Source organism: Haliotis cracherodii, unplaced genomic scaffold (assembly GCF_022045235.1).
Source record: "Haliotis cracherodii isolate W230 unplaced genomic scaffold, xgHalCrac1.p SCAF_6, whole genome shotgun sequence".
NCBI lineage: Eukaryota > Metazoa > Mollusca > Gastropoda > Lepetellida > Haliotidae > Haliotis > Haliotis cracherodii.
The window spans coordinates 27,559,481-27,578,877 of NW_027266319.1; the positions used below are offsets into that span (position 1 = coordinate 27,559,481).

The 19,397-nt window shown below is 40.6% G+C and overlaps 1 protein-coding gene and 1 pseudogene across 1 annotated transcript; both read left to right on the top strand.

Moving 5' to 3' along the window:
• The first annotated feature begins 511 nt into the window (after positions 1 to 511).
• Positions 512 to 2,457, top strand: LOC139446341 (uncharacterized; annotated as a pseudogene).
• A 2,939-nt stretch (positions 2,458 to 5,396) lies between these two features.
• On the top strand, positions 5,397 to 6,059 carry LOC139446342 (uncharacterized). Its single transcript, XM_071227685.1, has one exon. It carries the CDS (start codon positions 5,397 to 5,399, stop codon positions 6,057 to 6,059), a length of 663 nt encoding a protein of 220 aa, XP_071083786.1.
• The last annotated feature ends 13,338 nt before the right edge of the window (positions 6,060 to 19,397 follow it).

Genomic DNA, 19,397 nt, shown 5'->3' on the forward strand with positions numbered 1-19,397 from the left:
TCAGTGTATATATGAGTTTTCAACATTCTATAATATAAAACATTATTTGCAGATAAATATTTTTTAGCCTCTGTTGAAAAGAATTGGTAAATACGCTTTTATATTGTACAAATTGATCATACCAAACATTTCCAAAACCACTTTTAAATAACAGTTTTCTCACAAGAGTTACCCAATTGGTCTTTCCATTCGTATCGTATAACATCATCATATTGTATCATTTCTAATGGTATCTCGATGAATTCATTTTAAGGAGTTTCAGTCAGTACTTTATAACTTTCAGCTGTGAATATATAAATAGAGGAAATCTACCACATTCTCCCTAAACCATTGGGCTAGATGTGTTGGGTTTTACACCATGAAAGTCTTACATGCAAATAAGTGGACCTTTTCGATATCATTCAATTGTTTTAATCCCCATATTTCAGCACCGTAAAGTAAAATTGGGTTAATTTTAACACCAAAGATCTTAAAGAATGACTTGTCCAAGGATATGTATAGTCTTCAATATATGATCAGTCTTGAAAGCAGCACTGAGACCGAGAAGGACGAGCTACGTTTCTGCATCATCTCCACGCTGGAGGTTATTGACGACTCTGAGAAGAGATGTTTCCGTGCTGTGGTTTGGCCTGTATGTAGTCATCCTATCCGACATCATCGACGTCCTTGTGGTGCAATGCTGCTCCAGACTGTACAGTTACCCTCTGGAACAAAGAGTATCATTCCATATAAATCTTACAATTACAAGCCATTAAGAGATTCAATTCGTGACCTAATATCACGATCTGGCTTTGTAGGCAAATGTGAACTATGGCGATCTCGAAGTTCGTCATCTGACACGTTGTCTGATGTCTACGATGGTCAGATTTGGAAGAACTTTAGTGAGAATTTCCTCACCATAAGACGTAATTATGGCCTAATGCTGAACCTTGACTGGTTTCAACTCTTTAAACATGTGAAATATTCCGTTGGTGTATTATATATGGTCGTTTTAAACCTGCCACGCGAAGAACGTTTCAAACAAGAAAACATTATTCTGGTCGGCGTTATTCCGCATATGAAGAAAGAGCCGCCCACAAATACATTTGTTCAACCACTAGTTGATGAACTCCTTGACGCTTGGAGCGCTGGGTTAACTTGCCAAGGTAGAACAGTTCGTTTGGCCTTAATGCGTGTACGTTGTGATGTACCTGTGTGTAGAAAACTTTGTGGATTTCTCGGTCATGCTGCTATCAAAGGTTGTTCGCGGTGTTCTAAAACCTTTCCTGGTGATTTCTGAAAACGTGACTACAGTCGTTTTTATAGGGAAGAGTGGCAACCTAGGACACACGAGAACCACATTGCCTAAGTTAGACAGATGTCTTCCAATACAAGAAAATCAGAACGTGAGAGGCTAGAACGTTTGTATGGCACACGGTATTCAGTTTTATCTGAGCTACCATATTTTGACATTATCCACATTTCAGTGATCGATTCCATGCATAAATCGTTTTATGTGAACTTTTGAACACATGCTGCATGTTGCAGAATGCCTCGTAAAATGTGCGTTTCTGTACCTCCTTTGAACGCCTTTATGGAAAAGAAAAGGTCACCCCGAACATGCATCTGCATGGCCACATGATAGAATGTATCTTTGACTTTGGCCCAGTTTATTCATTTTGGTTAGCTTTGACAGCTTCAATGGAATGATGGGGAACATTCCCACAAACAATAAGAATGTTGAACTTCAGCTTGCTCGACGATTTGCATGCCACTCTCATCTTCTTGGCTTGACACTCTCAGATGATTTCAAACTTGCTGAAACACTCCAACCAGTAGTTGCTGTTTCTAGTGCAAAGGTTGGAACGCTAGGCACAATCAACAACGCTGTTACAAACCTGTGGAGATTGTCCTCGCGTCTTTTAGATTCTGGACCGTGTTGGTCTGACATTCAAGATTATTCCTTCAATAAATACACAAATACAAACTGCGTGTTATCACGATTGAAGAAGGCATTTATCTTAAACAAATTTATTTAAAAATTGTACAATTCCTCTCAAGTGTCCATGATGCCGTCATACAAAGAGTTGAAAACTGTTCATCTAGGACACACACTGTTTGGTTCAGCACAGGCATGTATCTCTTCGTCCAAAATATTAGCGTATTGGTCAAACAAGTATGGCAACATTGACTGGAGTATATCTCCAAGACCTGGCAAAGTGCTCCGATACACTCACCACAGCGTAGAACTCTCCGGGGAGCTCAAACCACATCTCCTTGCTAAAGTGAGATGGTACCGGGAAGTACCAGTGTGGTAAACCAGTCGAAGCCTGGCATCCGACAATGCATATTGACAATAGTCCAGCATCGTTCATGCCAATTCAACGTATCAAGTGCAAATTCGTTAGGATACTGGGAAAATGTAAAAAGAAAGATGTGAGCTTTGTGTTGCCAAGGGACAGATATGTAATGGTTTAAATGAATTGTCTCTTTAATGCTCTTTAATTGTACATTATAAATTGCTTAATCCGAAAATGTGATATTAATAGATTGTGTATATTCATATTTGCCGGTTTAATGATATATCCATTTTACGGTCATTGTTTAAAACTTCTCTAAGCTACTTGTATGTATAGATCATCTTTTTTTGTAAACAGCTGCCGTACGTATTTATATTATTGATCAAACTGTTACTAAGATCTGCACAAATGTTCTATTTCTTATGTAAAATGCTGTCACCATAAAGAAATACAAATTATTTCATGACACTCCAAATATAGTTGTCATAATGAAAATAGTATTAAAGCATTATTGTCACATGCAATAATAATACTGTTCGGTATCATTGGTAAACTTTTCAACCACATATTGTAAGAATCTTTGTCTGGGGGGTGAAAAAAATTAAATGAAGCAGTGGTACAATCTATCCATATATACAAAATTGTATATTTTTGGATATACCAAATATACTAAGTTGTATATTTTGGAAATACCAAATATACAAAATTGTATATTTTGTATATATTGGAGTTTTCCCTTGTGTACGTTTCTGCATCACCTCCACGCTGGAGGTTACTGACGACTCTGAGAAGAGATGTTTCCGTGCTGTGGTTTGGCCTGTATGCAGTCTGGAAGTATTGACAGCGTTCGTGGTCACTCAGATGCTTGTACAGTCGACTAAGAACTAATATTTCTATTACTTAAGATAGGAAGCTAAAGTTCAAGACGGGTCTATAGTTAACATCTTATTTGAATCCATCCCTGTTTCGTAGACGAAGTTTCACCAAGGTCATCTTCATGTCAACTGGCATAACTCCTGACTGTAGGGGGCGGTCGGGTAGCCTAGTGGTTAAAGCGTTCGCTCGTCACGCCGAAAACCCGGGTTCGATTCCCGACATGGGTACAATGTGTGAAGCCCATTTCTGGTGTCCCCCGCCGTGATATTGCTGGAATATTGCTAAAAGCGGCGTAAATCCATACTCACTCACTCACTCCTGACTGTAGGCCTGTGCCTACTGTGGAGACTACTGTGCGCAGAGTGTCAATGGTTTTTAATACAAAAGTCCGATTTAAAGAGGATCAAGAGGACACTGGTTTACATCTATAATGAAACATTTAAGTGGCATATGGTCCGATTCTGAACGAAGTTTAAACATTAGATCAGAGAAACATGTCACTTGGAATGAAGAAGTAGTCAGCAATACTACCCCCATGGTGGCATATCGCTTGCTGTGCGCGCTTTTAGGATATGCATATTGAGAAGTGTGCACGCCTATGTATTTACATCTCTGTCATTTGTATGTCTTGAATAGTCACAATAACCAGAATTATTATCCTTTACAACTGGTATATTGGAAGCATCATAATATTTTACATAATCTGACTCATCAGACGTTCTTGCGATGAAATACCCGCACCTTTCCCCAAACTCAAACAGCATCTGCAGAAGTTTATCTTCTACAACGTCTATGTCATTTCGGGGCGGTCGGATAGCTTAGTGGTTATTGCGTTCGATCGTCACACCGAAGACCCGGGTTAGATTCCCGACATGGGTACAATATGTGAAGCCAATTTCTGGTGTTCCAAGCCGTGAATATTGCTAAAGCGGCGTAAAACCATACTCCCTCACTCACTCTACGTCATTTCCATCTATATGGTTATAAAAAGACGAGCCATCAGGGTGTACATAGATCAACCCTACTACCAGATCACATGGCCATGTTATATGTTTTACCTAAAGGAACATGCACTTTTCACATACTCTTTCATAGTAGGCAGATTATGTATAGGAGGGTTGTTATGATATTTAATACCCGCATCCCATATCTTACTTATAAACCGATTTTGAACCTCAAAACAACATTTATCAAAAAAATTATGTTTCGAACATACTTTCCATAAACCTTAAGAAACGGGCGTAAAATATCTGTTGCTGGCGTACGGATCTTGAAAAGGACATTCTAAAACTCACTCACTGGGCTACAGATATGAAGGTTGCGAGTTCGATCGATCCTTGGGAATATAAAGAAAACATTTGTCATTTGATTTTACATTTCATTACATGTTACAATCTGAACGGAAGTTATATTGATAAAATACCCAGGACATTATATAAAATCCTTGGGATATTATAACACATTATATAGCAAATATGACTTGAATATCCTATAAAATCCCAGGGATATTATATAAAATCCCAGGGATATTATATAAAATCCCAGGGACATTACAACGTCCCTGTTTATGAGATTTAACCCGACTGGTGAACAATAGGATGGCGTCACCGGAGGTTTATAAGTTTATTAATAACTACTGTCATCCCGACAGACCATCATCCGCGGAAATTGATTGAGAAGCTCACTTGGAAGTAACGACGATCATTTGAGCCTCCTTGAGCGAAGTTTACAGGCAAGGTTGACCGTAAATATGGACACGTGTGAATTTGATCAGGCCCGTGGTTTGTTCTTAGGTCACATGGTCAGTCAAGAGATGGTTATTACACGTTTGTGAACAATGATTATACCGGTATACATGCAGTTGTGCATGCCAAGGTAAAAGTCATTGACACCCATTCAATACAAAGTCAAAGTCATTGTATATTTATATATTTAAGTGAAACAACAGACTTCCGGGAACTTTTACGAAGTACTCTTAGTGAACATGTGTTTCATGAAATACAGAGAACTTGTTGAAAGTGGCATAAATGCAGCTCAATGTAGATTAACTTCTTTCAGTGGCATTTAGAAGTTGGAGTGATGAAGTAAGACGAGTTCTATGGATGAACAACTTCTTTATTACAATTATTGCGACGTTTCGGTGTAGATCCTAACACCTTTATCAAGCAATTGATGGATAGGGCTAAACAACACAGGTATATATACACTTATTGACATCTAAGTTGTTACAGTCACTAGTTGATGGACACAGAGAGACAACTACCATTCCTAGATGTAAGAGTGCAGAAAGATCCCGATAACGAACTACACACCAGTGTCTACCGTAAACCCACCCATACGGATCAGTATCTGCACAATTCCTCTAACCACCCACCACAAATCAAGAGAGGAATCATCGCCACCTTAGCCCGACGTGCTGTCAACACCTGTTCTACGCCACAACAGCTAAAAACTGAACTCAACCACCTCCGCCATGTATTCACTAACTTCAACAATTACCCTACCAGCCTAGTTGAACAAACAATCAACAGCATCCTCAGCCCTAGAGAGCGGCCTCCACGACAACAGACAGCCCCGTTTGTCATCAGTCTTCCCTACATAGGAACAGCCAGCCAGCAGATCCGCAGACTGCTCAAACACCACGCCAACATTGATACAGTATTCCAGAGAGGCAGGACAATCCAGAACATCCTCGGCGCCAATGACAAGCCCCCTACATCGAAGAAAGAAGACCCAGCTGGAGCCGTATATCACATACAATGTGACTGTGGCGACTCCTATGTAGGAGAAACATCCAGGCCCCTACGCATTAGAATAAAAGAACACAAGACCTCAGTACAAAAATATGACTCAAAATCAGCCATCTCCGACCACACCCAAACCCACCCCGATCGCAACATCTAGTGGAACAACATCAAGATCCTGGCCAACAACCAATCAGACTACAAAATCAGGAAACTCCTAGAAGCCATCTACATCAAAAGGATCCGGTTACAGGCCGGCAAAGCCACATTTCGAAAATAGATAGCCCAAATTGATGTGGCTCTCGCGGCAATGGTTATGGTTGCGTGATTGTATAATGTGGCTCTCGCGGCTATGCTGTCAAAACATGCTTTGTGATTCTAACAGGTTACCGTATATAACAAAACAAGTCTTGTTTTCTCATTTTTTATTCAACAAGGATAACATATTCATCAAAACTTTACATTGATGAATATGAATAGCATATGAATATCATAATGCATTTAATGTCATTACTGCATATGAAGGAGGTCGCCCACGTGGTCAGCATATTCCATCTCACTCAGGTGTTGGTTCAGGAGCTGGATCTTGAGGGACGCAATACGCGCATCGATTGCCTTGTACTTCTTTCTTCGTGAAGGTTCTGACCACTGGTGAGAGAGTCTCAGGACTGCAACCTCTTTGAGTGACTGCTCTCGCTGAAATAGCTTCACTACCTCGTAGATGTTCGGGTGGCACTTCTTGGCAAGTTTCTTTATCTTGTTGTGCCACACTTCAAGGTGATTGTTGGTACGGTGGCCTTGGTTTTCGAAATGGTTCAAAATCTCTGGCATGAAGGCCCCTCCTTGAACCCAACTGGTTGTCACGTAGTCCATGAAGGCAGTCACTTTAGGGCCAGCAGGAGAGTCAGCAATGGCATCAAGCCACACATCATCCACTTTGTCACGAGGTAGTAGAGGGAGGGCAGCAGCTCTTCTCACCAGCTTCTTCACCTCGTCATCTTCCTTATAGTCCATCACCAGACCTTGTGTGGGCAGTTACCTGTAGTGTGTTTTTTTTAATTTTTTAGGTGGTTATTTAGGTTGGTGTGTCCTGTTTGGAGTTTAGTGATTACTCTGTCGATTTTTTTTATGGATGGAGAATTTTTGGTTTGGTTAGTGGTTTGCTGAGCACTTTTATGATTTGGCTATTTGAGTTTAGATATAGGTTATGCCATTTTTGTGATTTTTTGCTTGTTTACACTTTTAATTTCTGATTTTGAGATGGGTAAGTTTAAGCTTATTTCTGGGATTTTGAGGGATAGTTTAGCTGCTTTAACGGCGTTTTCATTACCGTATATTCCTACGTGGGCGGGTATCCACAAGAAGGTTATTTGTTTGCCTGCCTTGAGCTAAGCACACGCTGAAATGCCTCCAAGGAGGCAGACGAGAAGGTATACGGACATTGGACTGGCCCGGTAAGTAGCTAAGTCCCAGACATGTCACATCTGAAGATCCGGGGTAGAAATGGTCTTCAGCAACCCATGCTTGCCGAAAAAGGCGACTATGCTTGTCGTAAGAGGCGACTAACGGGATCGGGTGGTCAGGCTCGCTGACTTAAGCTTAAATCGTTACTTTGTTTGCTACCTGTCGGCTGGGCGTTTTCAGCTTAAACAATTTTGGGTATCGTTTACGTTTCATGATCACCAACTGCGCAGTTGTATGTTTCATGATAAATGCCTGTTGGTGTCTATGAGTTTATCGTGAGTTTAAGTGTGTATGTTAATGTTATCTCTGGGGGGTAGCACATACCGAAGTCGTTGCACACAAGTAGTTGTGGGAACGTTGCAGCCTCACTGCATCACATCCGGGATGTGTATGTGCAGTTGTTTTCGTCAAAGTGTGCAGGCATGCGTAATTTCTCTGAATTACATTATCGTTTAAATTGCATAACAAGAAGCTTGAATAACATTCTAAGTGTGCAGGCATGCGTAATGTCTCTGAATTACATTATAGTTTAAATTGCATAACAAGAAACTTGAATAACATTGGGTGAAGTGAAAGAAACACCCTCTAACTAATGTCCCAGGAAATACATCAGTCACGGCATTGTGAGCTGCACGTTCAAAGTCCAACTAATGTGGGACACTCATTTAAAGGTATCTCTAAAGAACACCACGCTTAATAATTTAAATGTGGGACACTCATTTAAAGATATCTCTAAAGAACACCACGCTTAATAATTTAAATGTGGGACACTCATATAAAGGTATCGGTAATCGGATTAAGTAATTACCCGCTAGAATAGGTGAAATGCACTCAGCTGAAAATGTGGCTCTACCGGCAATAGCCATTTCTGAAATGTGGCTCTCCCGGCTAGACACCAAGGATCCAGCCAGCAATGAACAGAGACCAAGGCTATTACATCCCGCCTGCTTACCATCACCTAATTGCTAAATCCCTTTGTCCATCCAATTAATACAGTGGCTTCCATCATCTCCATCAGTCTGCTTGTTTACTCTGTGTTCATTAGTCATCCACTGGCTTCCAATTAGCTTAATCACCTCTCTGTGTCCATCAACTAGTCACTGTAACAACTTAGATGTCAATAAGTGTATATATACCTATATAAAGAAGTTGTTCATCCATAGAACTCGTCTTACTTCAATGTAGATTAACGGACATCTTTTCGCACGATGACAGTGACATGTTTCTGCAACATAAGATGAGGCGAACGTTCAAACAACAACCTATCTGGTTTAATAACAATGAGAAATGCTAAAGAGAGAAAACATACATGCACTTAAATCAATACAGGAAATTATGGAATACTGTAAGGGACATTCTCGCGATCTCGCATTCTCGCGATCTCGACCTTTGGAAACGAGCTAAATATGCCCAAAACACGAGAATGCGAGATCGCGAGAACGCGAGATTTGGCCAAAATCTCGCGTTCTCGCGATCTCGCATTCTCGTGTTTTTGGTACATAGCCATTTTTGTCAAAAGTCGACAACGCGAGAATGCGACATTTGGACATGATGCAAAATCTCGCAATCTCGCAATCTCGACTTGTCAAATTAGGCCACAAAAAACGAAATCGCGAGAACGCGAGAATGCGACATTTCATTTTCTCGCGATCTCGCGTTCTCGTGTTCTCGCGTTTTAGACGCTGTCCGTGCGCATGCGTAATATCATAAGGTCAAGCGCATGCGCACGTTAGTAGTCCTATGGTCATGCTTCTTTCATGCTCTTCATTCTCCAAGTAGCATTTAGCAAACTTATGACTTGAGCTTGGAAATGCTATGTAATTTACATACACAAAGTTTTTACAGTTTCCTATGCACTTTATAATAAACCCCCCAACATGCACAATATAATTTACAAAAGAAATTGTGTGCATGAATCTCCAATAATGGTGAAAACATTAATGTGTCCGAAAGCTGGAAACAAAACTATCACAGTCAGTGAGTGAGTGAGTAATATTGCTTAAAGCCGCATCAGCAGTATTGCAGCTATTCGCGGCTACACTGTGAGTTACAGAAATAATCACAAGCCAGTGAGTTTCTCAATGAGGCAATTTCACACACGGCTAGAATATTCATTAAAATAAAATTCTCACAGACCAATTTGTAGCATTCGGATAAAATGATATTGTCCGATGGTTTTTTTTGTTTATGTCTTTTTATACGATACCATATTCGCTACTTTAATTAATTGATTTTCATCCCGCCTGACAACAAAACATCCTGCCTTACATTATTCTAATGCCCTCAAATTCCTTGAAATAGAAGTATCGTTAGTATGAGTGTTCCTACTTTCTTTACCTGATAAAATACTCCGCACACGTAGCCCTACTGAACACACATGATGCATGCGAATCGCATCCGTCGGCAGCAATCGTACACATATGCCTAAAGTAGGTTAATAAGAACAAAATAAAACGTTAAATTTAAACGTCTTCTGTCTCCCATGTTTTTAAAAAATCAATCAAACTGTAACTATTAATTTATTGCGGCCTTAACATCCAAATGACAGGCATGCTTATACTGGAAAAGTACCCCCAATATCAAGCCTGGGGGACCGGCATGGCTCTGAACAAGGGAGTGAGTTTAACACTGCTTTGACCAGTATTTATATTTCAGTTATATCCCGGCTTGTAGGTTTAAAGGGGCACTAATCTCCTTCTCGGCTGTCTAACTCTGCCAGCGGGGGTTCACTATCTGCCGATTTGCTCGCTGACGCAACTGAGCGTGACAAGACTACCGTGTTCAAGAACACTGATTGGTTACCTTTAATCTCAGAATCTCAGACACAGGGCGCATGTTAATTAATTTCGTCAGCCTAAACAAACGGACAAAAAGAACGATGGAAGCTCATCGGATGTCGTTATTTGGAAATACCCCAGATGGCTATAAACTGAGGGCCAAAAGAAACGTTACCAACATTAACTGATTTGCCACTTTGAAACAAAGATGCCAACCTGTTCAAAAACAGTAAAGAACACATTTCACGAATACAACCTTCATGTTCTCTGTCGTTCTTTACACGTGCTTTACGGATTTTGGGAAATATTGGTGTTTTCAGCATTTTTATAAAACATTCTTTCCCCAATTACCGTGCAATCCCGGGTATAAGTTACGCACCGATCTGTTCCCTATCACTGGTTGCGATGATTAACACCAACGAACATGCCAAGACTGACCGCTGTCCAGAGGGAGAGAGCCATATGTATGCTGCAGATAGGAGCGACACGGAGAGCGGTTGCCATTAACATGCCCCAAGATGACCATTACCAGACTGGTCGCACGTCTCCGACAGACCGGCAGAACCGCAGACAGACCACGGAGTGGCAGACCAAAGGTCACGTCCCCGCAGGATGACCGCTTTTTACGGGTACTTCATCCGAGGAACATATTTCTTACTGTGACGTCATCAGCTGCCAACAACTTAGGACATCCGGTCACCAGACAAACAGTGACCAGACGACTACGACATTATGGTCTCCGGGCTTATCGCCCTTTCAAGGGCATGACCTTGACCCGTCAACATCGACGCGCTAGATTGACGTGGTGCAGGCAAACTCAGCGATGGCAACAAAGGGATTGGCGGCGAGTGCTGTTTAGTGACGAGAGCAGGTTCCAACTCTTCAAACCTGATGGGCGGACGCGAGTTTATCGACGACGTGGTGACCGTACGGCTCCTGGTTGTGTCCAGGAGGTTGAACCTTACGGGGGCGGAAATGTGATGGCCTGGGGCGGCATTTGCGGGGACGAGAAGACGGAACGTCTCATCATCGAAGGCAATCTGACAGCACAACGCTACATTGACAATATCTCACGGCCAGTGGTTCTTCCTTTCATCCAGCGACAACAACGGACGGTGTTCCAACAAGATAACGCCACACCCCATAAAGCCCGTATTACTAGAGACTTCCTCAACGCCAACAACGTGACTGTCCTGCCGTGGCCAGCTCGATTACCAGATCTCTGGGACCAGCTGGGGCGTCGTCTTCGGAAACGTCAACATCCTCCCTTCACGAGACAAGCGTTGATCGTTGCCCTCCGTGAGGAATGGAATCGGATACCTTCGGTCGATGTGAGGACACTTGTCTACTCAGTTCGACGCCGCATTCGAAGATGCATTGCCGCTCATGGAGGTCATATCCCGTTTTGAACGGTCTGGGCCGTTGTCACCTTAAAGTTGTAACCAATGTTGTTGATCGAATACTGGACGAATGACCCCTTGTCAAGAAATGTCCCTGTTGGAGGTCAAGGACTTTGTTGTTGAATTAGCAATTTTACGGTTCTGAATGATGAATTTCTACAATACAATAATTGGCCCATGGGAGAGATGGTGTAAATATTGAGTTTTTTAACTCTTTTTTTTCATTTTTTCTTCCTTAGTATGTTCCCATAAAAACAGCATGCTTATTTTTGTAAATACCTTTGACCGAGACTGGGAAAAGACCGTAGAGTTTCTGGCCGTTAGGGTTTCCAGAATTAAAATGGGACGTGTTAATTGTTATTGCTGCTTCAATTTGTGTTGGTCATATTTTATCATAGAAATATCGTTGGTAACGTTTCTTTTGGCCGTCAGTTTATTTTTATAGTTTAAAAAATGGTATCCAAGCAGTGAAAGCATTTTCGGATTTTGGATTGCGCGGATAATACGATTGCTATCTCTTGTTGTTATCCAGGTTTTCTGGCATAACCCTACACCTGTGTCTTTGCTCAGTTAATGAACCTATTACAGGTATAGTTAGTGGTAGCACTACTCAGATTACCTGACAACGGTTCCCATTTGGCTGTTGTGTCTTGTGTCTGGGGTAATTATTTCATCTGAATCCAGGTTTGAAGTGAGGTGAAATGTATGTTATGTAATATTCACGTCGCAGCCCAGCAAGAGGAGAGATCAGTTCATTTACGTTTTTGTAAACGGATCATTCCTCGCCATCAAAAGTTCCACAGAAAATACGTTCATTGATTAATCACTGTTATCTTGCACAGTGGGTTTGTAAGTGTTTACATGTGTAGGTTTACTAAAGCAGACGGAATACACTCATATCATGGCGTGAAGTGCCGATGTAAAAACAACATACTTGGTTCAAAGGATTAGCCGATAATACGTTTATTGATTGTTCATTGCTTTCTAACTCCATGGATATTTATAAAGCACCAAGGACATCATGAACATAATTGTCACACGTGCTATCTCAGCTGACCGATGAGACTAGACACCTGTGTGAAACATCTGAAACAAACTTAGTGGTCAGTTGAGAAACGAACACGGGTTATAATATCCAGAAACGCTATATGTATATATTTTAAAACATTTGAATGTAACAGAACCATGTGAAGTCGAATACATTTATTTGCACAGCTGCAGACGTAAGGGATATTGTTCCTATTTGTGAATGTTCACGGATACATTCCTCGAACAAGGAAGCTGCCCAAATTTATACATAAAACTTCGGTGGGTCGTTACTATGATATTTGCATTTTGTTTTCATTCATTTGCTGTTGCATTGGACAAAATCATTTTTGTTCCTCTTGTACCTGTAGGCGTGTATACATGTATATTACACTCAATGTGTAAAATGTGATTCACTCAGGCAATTTATAAAATGTCTAAATATATCAGTAATATAGAAATTGACTGAATCCAAGTCCAGATTGACTAACAACTTTTAAGAGGTTCAAAAGGGCTTAAAAATAGACTATTTATCCTAGTATTAGAGTGAGTGAGTGTGTTTGATTTTACCCCGCTTTTAGCACTATTTCAGCAATAACCACTAGGCTACCCGACCGCCCCGCTAGTATTAGAAGCCAAAACTATAAAAACATACTTTGAATTTCGTTTTCTTTAATTTAATCCTATCATTTTCAGTCACTGGGTGATGAAATTAAAACATAAAAATGTTTGGAATTCGTAATAACAATAACATAAATTCACCGATTTTCAGTCAATTTGTAAAATAACTGAATATTTATGCGTTGCAAAAATTGCCTTCGTGAAACTTTATACATTTTGTCTAAACTATGTACCCACAATGAAATACTATTAATAAAAGCGATACATGCGCTTACGAATGGCGCAGCACAGGTCGCGACAAGTCTTGACATCTGCTATATCATCCGGATACTCACGGGGGAAAACAATAACAAAGACAACAACCAGTCTCGGGGCATTGCTGTAGATCAGTGCCCCTGGAACCTACCACTGGGATTGCCTAAAAGTCGGGCCAAGAAAAGTCGGGGCGGGCCGGGCCAGCGGGTAATACTAAAACTGGATTGCAGAATAATAAAACGAAACGTGCATATCTAGGCAGATCTCAAATGTCCAGAAACGTATAGTTTTGCTCATTTTATTGAGTTTGTATCAAAATGCATCTTCAGCAATGTAATAAAATGATAATTATAGCTACATACCGAGAGTCCATACCGAAAAGTCAGTGTCTTGACTGTGTCTTGACTTTGATGAGAAGGTTTCTTACCGACCTTAGCGTGCAGGGGTGTGATGTCCTGGGCAGGAATTCGAAATGACAGTGTTTTGACTACTCTTCTTTCATTAATTAACGTGTTTGGCACTAATTCGTGTTAAACCAACACAGGATGTTTTCTGCAAGTGGATATTCGCGAATGTCATATATAGGACTGACACGACACGTGTTAATAACTGTCAAAGCGCTTCTAAAGTTACAACACATACTTAACATCTATAGACTAATATTATATCTACCTATATTACACTTTAGTGTCTCATATTGCACTAGCAAACAAGGTGCTCAAAAGTGAAGCCCTTTTCCCTCTACATTATCTCTATCAGAAGTGTTTGGCTTGTGTTGGATCCGACTTGGCCCGGGCGGTCAAAATCAACTTTAAACACACAGATGTATCTTCAAGTGTGTTTACATCTATAGATTAGTGTTATATCTACCTACATACCACTTTATAACGTCACAGTTTTTCGCATTTAAAGATCTTCTCAAGAAAATCTCTGTCACATGTCCTTGTCCCGACTTCGCCCGGGCTGTCAAATTCATCTTAAACTTCACAGATGTATCACCAAATGTGTTGGAGTGAAGTATACTCGTTAAAGTGAAGCCCTTTGTTCATGGTTTGTGTCTGGTCGGAAAATCCCTTGCTTTTACCTATTCCGTCGTGTTTTTTTTCAAGGATCATACTTACAGAGTAACGCTTGGAGAAGGTAAGGTGAGACACTTTGGATTTCAGGATAAACCTTTCCCTCAACCCTGCTTAATGCTTCTATTATCCGGGCCAAGTCGGACCCATCACAAGCAAAACACTTCTGATAGAGACTATATTGAGAATGTAGAGGGAAAAGGGCTTCACTTAGATATAACACTAGTCTATAGATGTTAACACATTTGAAGATACATCTGTGAGGTTTAAGTTGATTTTGACAGCCCGGACCAAGTCGGACCGAACACTTCTGACATAGATTTTCTTAAGAAAACACAGTAAACATGCTTCACTTTGAGCCCCATGTTTTCTTTAAATACGATGTACCGTGACATTATAAAGTGGTATATAGGTAGATATAACACTAATCTATAGATGTAAACACATATGAAGATAGATATTTATGTTTAAAGTTGATTTTGACCGCCCGGGCCAAGTCGGACCCAACACAAGCCAAACACTTCTGATAGAGACTATGTTGAGAATGTAGAGGGAAAAGGGCTTCACTTTGAGCCCCTTGTTTTCTTTAAGTACAGCGATCTGAGACACTATAAAGTGGTATTTAGGTAGATATTATACTAGTTTATAGATGTGAATCCATTTGATGATACATATGTGAGTTTAAAGTTGATTTTGACAGCCCGGGCCAAGTCGGACCGAACACTTGTGTGACTGTTGAGTCTACTTGGTCTACTTTAACCAACGTGTCTGCTTTAAATACGACGATCAGTGACATCATAAAGTGGTATTTACTTATATATACTACGTTCCTATAAATATAAACGCTATGCTCACAGATGGAAATTTGTATCACGATAGCTAGAAGTATTTGATACGTTTCAAATCTTATTTCGTTTAACGATTGCTCTTTTACATGTTACCAAGATCAGCGACGCTTGCACACAGCTCCACTTTCTGGTTTTCAAGTGATTTACTCCGAATTACTTATTTATGGTGCACTTTTTTTTGGTGATTGTTCATTAATGTCATGTCTGTATGTTGCATCAATTATATGTAGGTATGATCGCCGATAATGAAGTAATTATCCAGTAACACTTTGGCCCGCCTTGGCCCGGCCCGGCCCGGCCCGGCCCGGCCCGACTTTTAGGCAATGCCCCTACCTTTGTAGGTTTCTGGCACATCCAAGGGACGCAACTCTACACAACGAATTGCGACAACTCAGACGACTGAGACACAAGATGACTGTACAGGCAAACAGGAACAAAAACACGAGAACGCGAGATCGCGACACTTGACCAATGTCGCAATCTCGCGTTCTCGCGTTCTCATGTTTTTTTGAAAATAGTTACATATAACTGTATAGGCAATTAGCACAAAAACACGAGAACGCGAGAACGCGAGATTGCGACAATGGTCAAGTGTCGCGATCTCGCGTTCTCGTGTTCTCGTGTTTTTGAAAATAGTTACATATAACTGTATAGGCAATTAGCACAAAAACACGAGAACGCGAGAACGCGAGATTGCGACATTGGTCAAGTGTCGCGATCTCGCGTTCTCGTGTTCTCGTGTTTTTAAAAATAGTTACATATAACTGTATAGGCATTTAGCACAAAAACACGAGAACGCGAGAATGCGACAATGGTCAAGTGTCGCGATCTCGCGTTCTCGCGTTCTCGTGTTTTTGAAAATAGTTACATATAACTGTATAGGCAATTAGCACAAAAACACGAGAACGCGAGAACGCGAGATTGCGACATTGGTCAAGTGTCGCGATCTCGCGTTCTCGTGTTCTCGTGTTTTTGAAAATAGTTACATATAACTGTATAGGCAATTAGCACAAAAACACGAGAACGCGAGAACGCGCGATTGCGACAATGGTCAAGTGTCGCGATCTCGCGTTCTCGTGTTTTTAAAAATAGTTACATATAACTGTATAGGCATTTAGCACAAAAACACGAGAACGCGAGAACGCGAGATTGCGACATTGGTCAAGTGTCGCGATCTCGCGTTCTCGCGTTCTCGTGTTTTTGAAAATAGTTACATATAACTGTATAGGCAATTAGCACAAAAACGCGAGAACGCGAGATTGCGACATTGGTCAAGTGTCGCAATCTCGCGTTCTCGTGTTTTTGTGCTAATTGTCTATACAGTTAAATGTAACTATTTCGTAAGGTAATTCGTCACGGTAAACTCGGGGCGGTCGGGTAGCCGAGTGGTTAAAGCATTCGCACGTCACGCCGAAGACCCGGTTTCGATTCCCGACATGGGTACAATGTTTGAAGCCCATTTCTAGTGTCCCCCGCCGTGATATTGGTTGAATATTGCTAAAAGCGGCGTAAAACCAAACTCACTCACTCACGGTAAACTCGCGTGCAGCGGCGTGAACTAAGGTGCGCACGAACCATTGTATCCAACATCTTATTACTGTCTGCAAACTGAAAAAGTTGGAAGAATGATGTTGGATGATGAATAAAATCTCACGCTCGTGTCTTTTAACATCAAAACGACGGGATGAACCACAACGTTCATAGAAATTTCTGCTTTGCAAATTAATGAAGTTTATTTCAAAATGGCTGCCCAAAATCACGTGACTTTTGACAATGTCAGAATACAAATGTTCCAAGTCTTTTGATCATACAGAAATTTTATGGAGACTGGTAACATAATAAAGTCAAGAACACACTCCGTTTCTTGCCTGTGAACTGACTGAATTTGACAAATATTGTCTAACAACTAACAGTCAAATAACCAACATGGATGCATAAAGGTATTTTTCAGAAAGATTTTGTTTGCTTGTTTGATTTTAACGCCGCACTCAGCAATATTCCAGCTATATGACGGCGGTCTGACATCAAATATATCAACACTCGTTAGGGTGGCCCAGTCGTTTGAGGCGCCGCGATTCGCTGTGCAGAGTTGCGTCAGTTGGGCACGCCCGGAACCTATGATTGTGGGTTCGAATCCCGGTTCGCCGTTCTCGTGGGCTTCATCGAAGAGGTAAACGTCTGAGACCTGCATCACTTCGGGCTTTCCTCTCATATTAAGCTGACACGTTGTGATGTAACTGGAATACTGTTTAAAGCGGTGTTAAACCCAACTCTCACACTTACTCTATAGATGACTAAACGTTTACTCGCTAAAATCATTGAAGAACGAAGCGGGGTGTATTATACGATTAATCATGACCTCGTTTCTGATGATTTGATTGTGATCATGTAACTTAATATCGCAGAGAGTTTGATGACGTTATTTGTGAGAGGGAAGTGACCGTCAGCTGGCTCTACATAGGACCTCATTTTCGTAGATAGGGCGGTTGCATGAAGATGATAAACATCCCAGGGTCACCCACTGGGTATGGGTAATTTACATGTTTGTCGTGTCTCGAAATATGAATTGTAAATAGTGTATCGTGCCAAATATATGTGAGTTACTGAATAAATACAGCAGTTTCAAGAAAATGGTAATTGTATTTATAATGTTAAGTGTGTTTTACAACATGGACCAGGTTTATATTGTATCTTATGAGTGATGTCGGGATCGAGTTATCGCCCTTGATGAATTGTTTGTTCATTATAGGGTTAATATAATGATTTTGTATATCATTGATTAGTAAGTTCATGTTCATGTACAGAATATAGACGTATGCTTATATGAAACGAATGAATGAAACCTATGCAGTATTGTTTTGTACATTAAAAGATGTCATTATCTACTCTGGCAATAAACACTCACACCCGTAGTCTATGTTTGAAATTGTATTTTCCATCACAATCCCCGGTTACAATATGAAAATATGAAAGTTAATTTTGTATTACAAATTGGTCTATGAGAATTTTGCCTTTCATGAATATGCTAGCCGTGTATAAAATTGCCTCATGGAGAAACTCACTGGCCTGTGATTATTTCTGTAACTGTAGTACTGCTGATGCGACTTTAAGCAATATTACTCACTCACTGCCGGTAATAGTTTTGTTTCCAGCTTTCAGACACATTAATATTTTCACTATCATTGGACATTCATGCACACAATTTTTTTTGTAAAATATATTGAGCATGTTGAGGGTTTTATTATAAAGTACATAGGAAACTGTAACAACGGGAGATGACTCAGACTTTGTGTATGTAAATTACATAGCATTTTCAAGCTCAAGTCATAAGTTTGCGAAATGCTACTTGGAGAATGAAGAGCATGAAAGAAGCATGACCATAGGACTACTAACGTGCGCATGCGCTTGACTTTATGATATTACGCATGCGCACGGACAGCGTCTAAAACGCGAGAACACGAGAACGCGAGATCGCGAGAAAATGAAATGTCGCATTCTCGCGTTCTCGCGATTTCGTTTTTTTGTGGCCTAATTTGACAAGTCGAGATTGCGAGATTGCGAGATTTTGCATCATGTTCAAATGTCGCATTCTCGCGTTGTCGACTTTTGACAAAAATGGCTATGTACCAAAAACACGAGAATGCGAGATCGCGAGAACGCGAGATTTTGTCAAAATCTCGCGTTCTCGCGATCTCGCATTCTCGTGTTTTGGGCATATTTACCTAGTTTCCACAGGTCGAGATCGCGAGAATGCGAGATCGCGAGAATGTCCCTTACAGTATTCCATAGGAAATACAAATTTATTAACATTTTACAATGCAAAATCAAACTTCAAGGAGCGTTATAAACATAAAAGATTTAAACAGGAAGAGACGATGACTGAAGATATGCTGTAAAATGTAAGGACTTTTTCTATTATGGATACGTGTGGATTTTTTATAATTCAAGTGCCTATAATTTCTATATAATTAGTTACAGAAATTAAACATCTTGGAGGTATAGCATTTTTTCACAAAGTATTGAAGACTGCT

Bases quoted from the DNA above. Each gene is read 5' to 3' on its own strand.
- LOC139446342 (XM_071227685.1), top strand. From the start codon at position 5,397: ATGGACACAGAGAGACAACTACCATTCCTAGATGTAAGAGTGCAGAAA.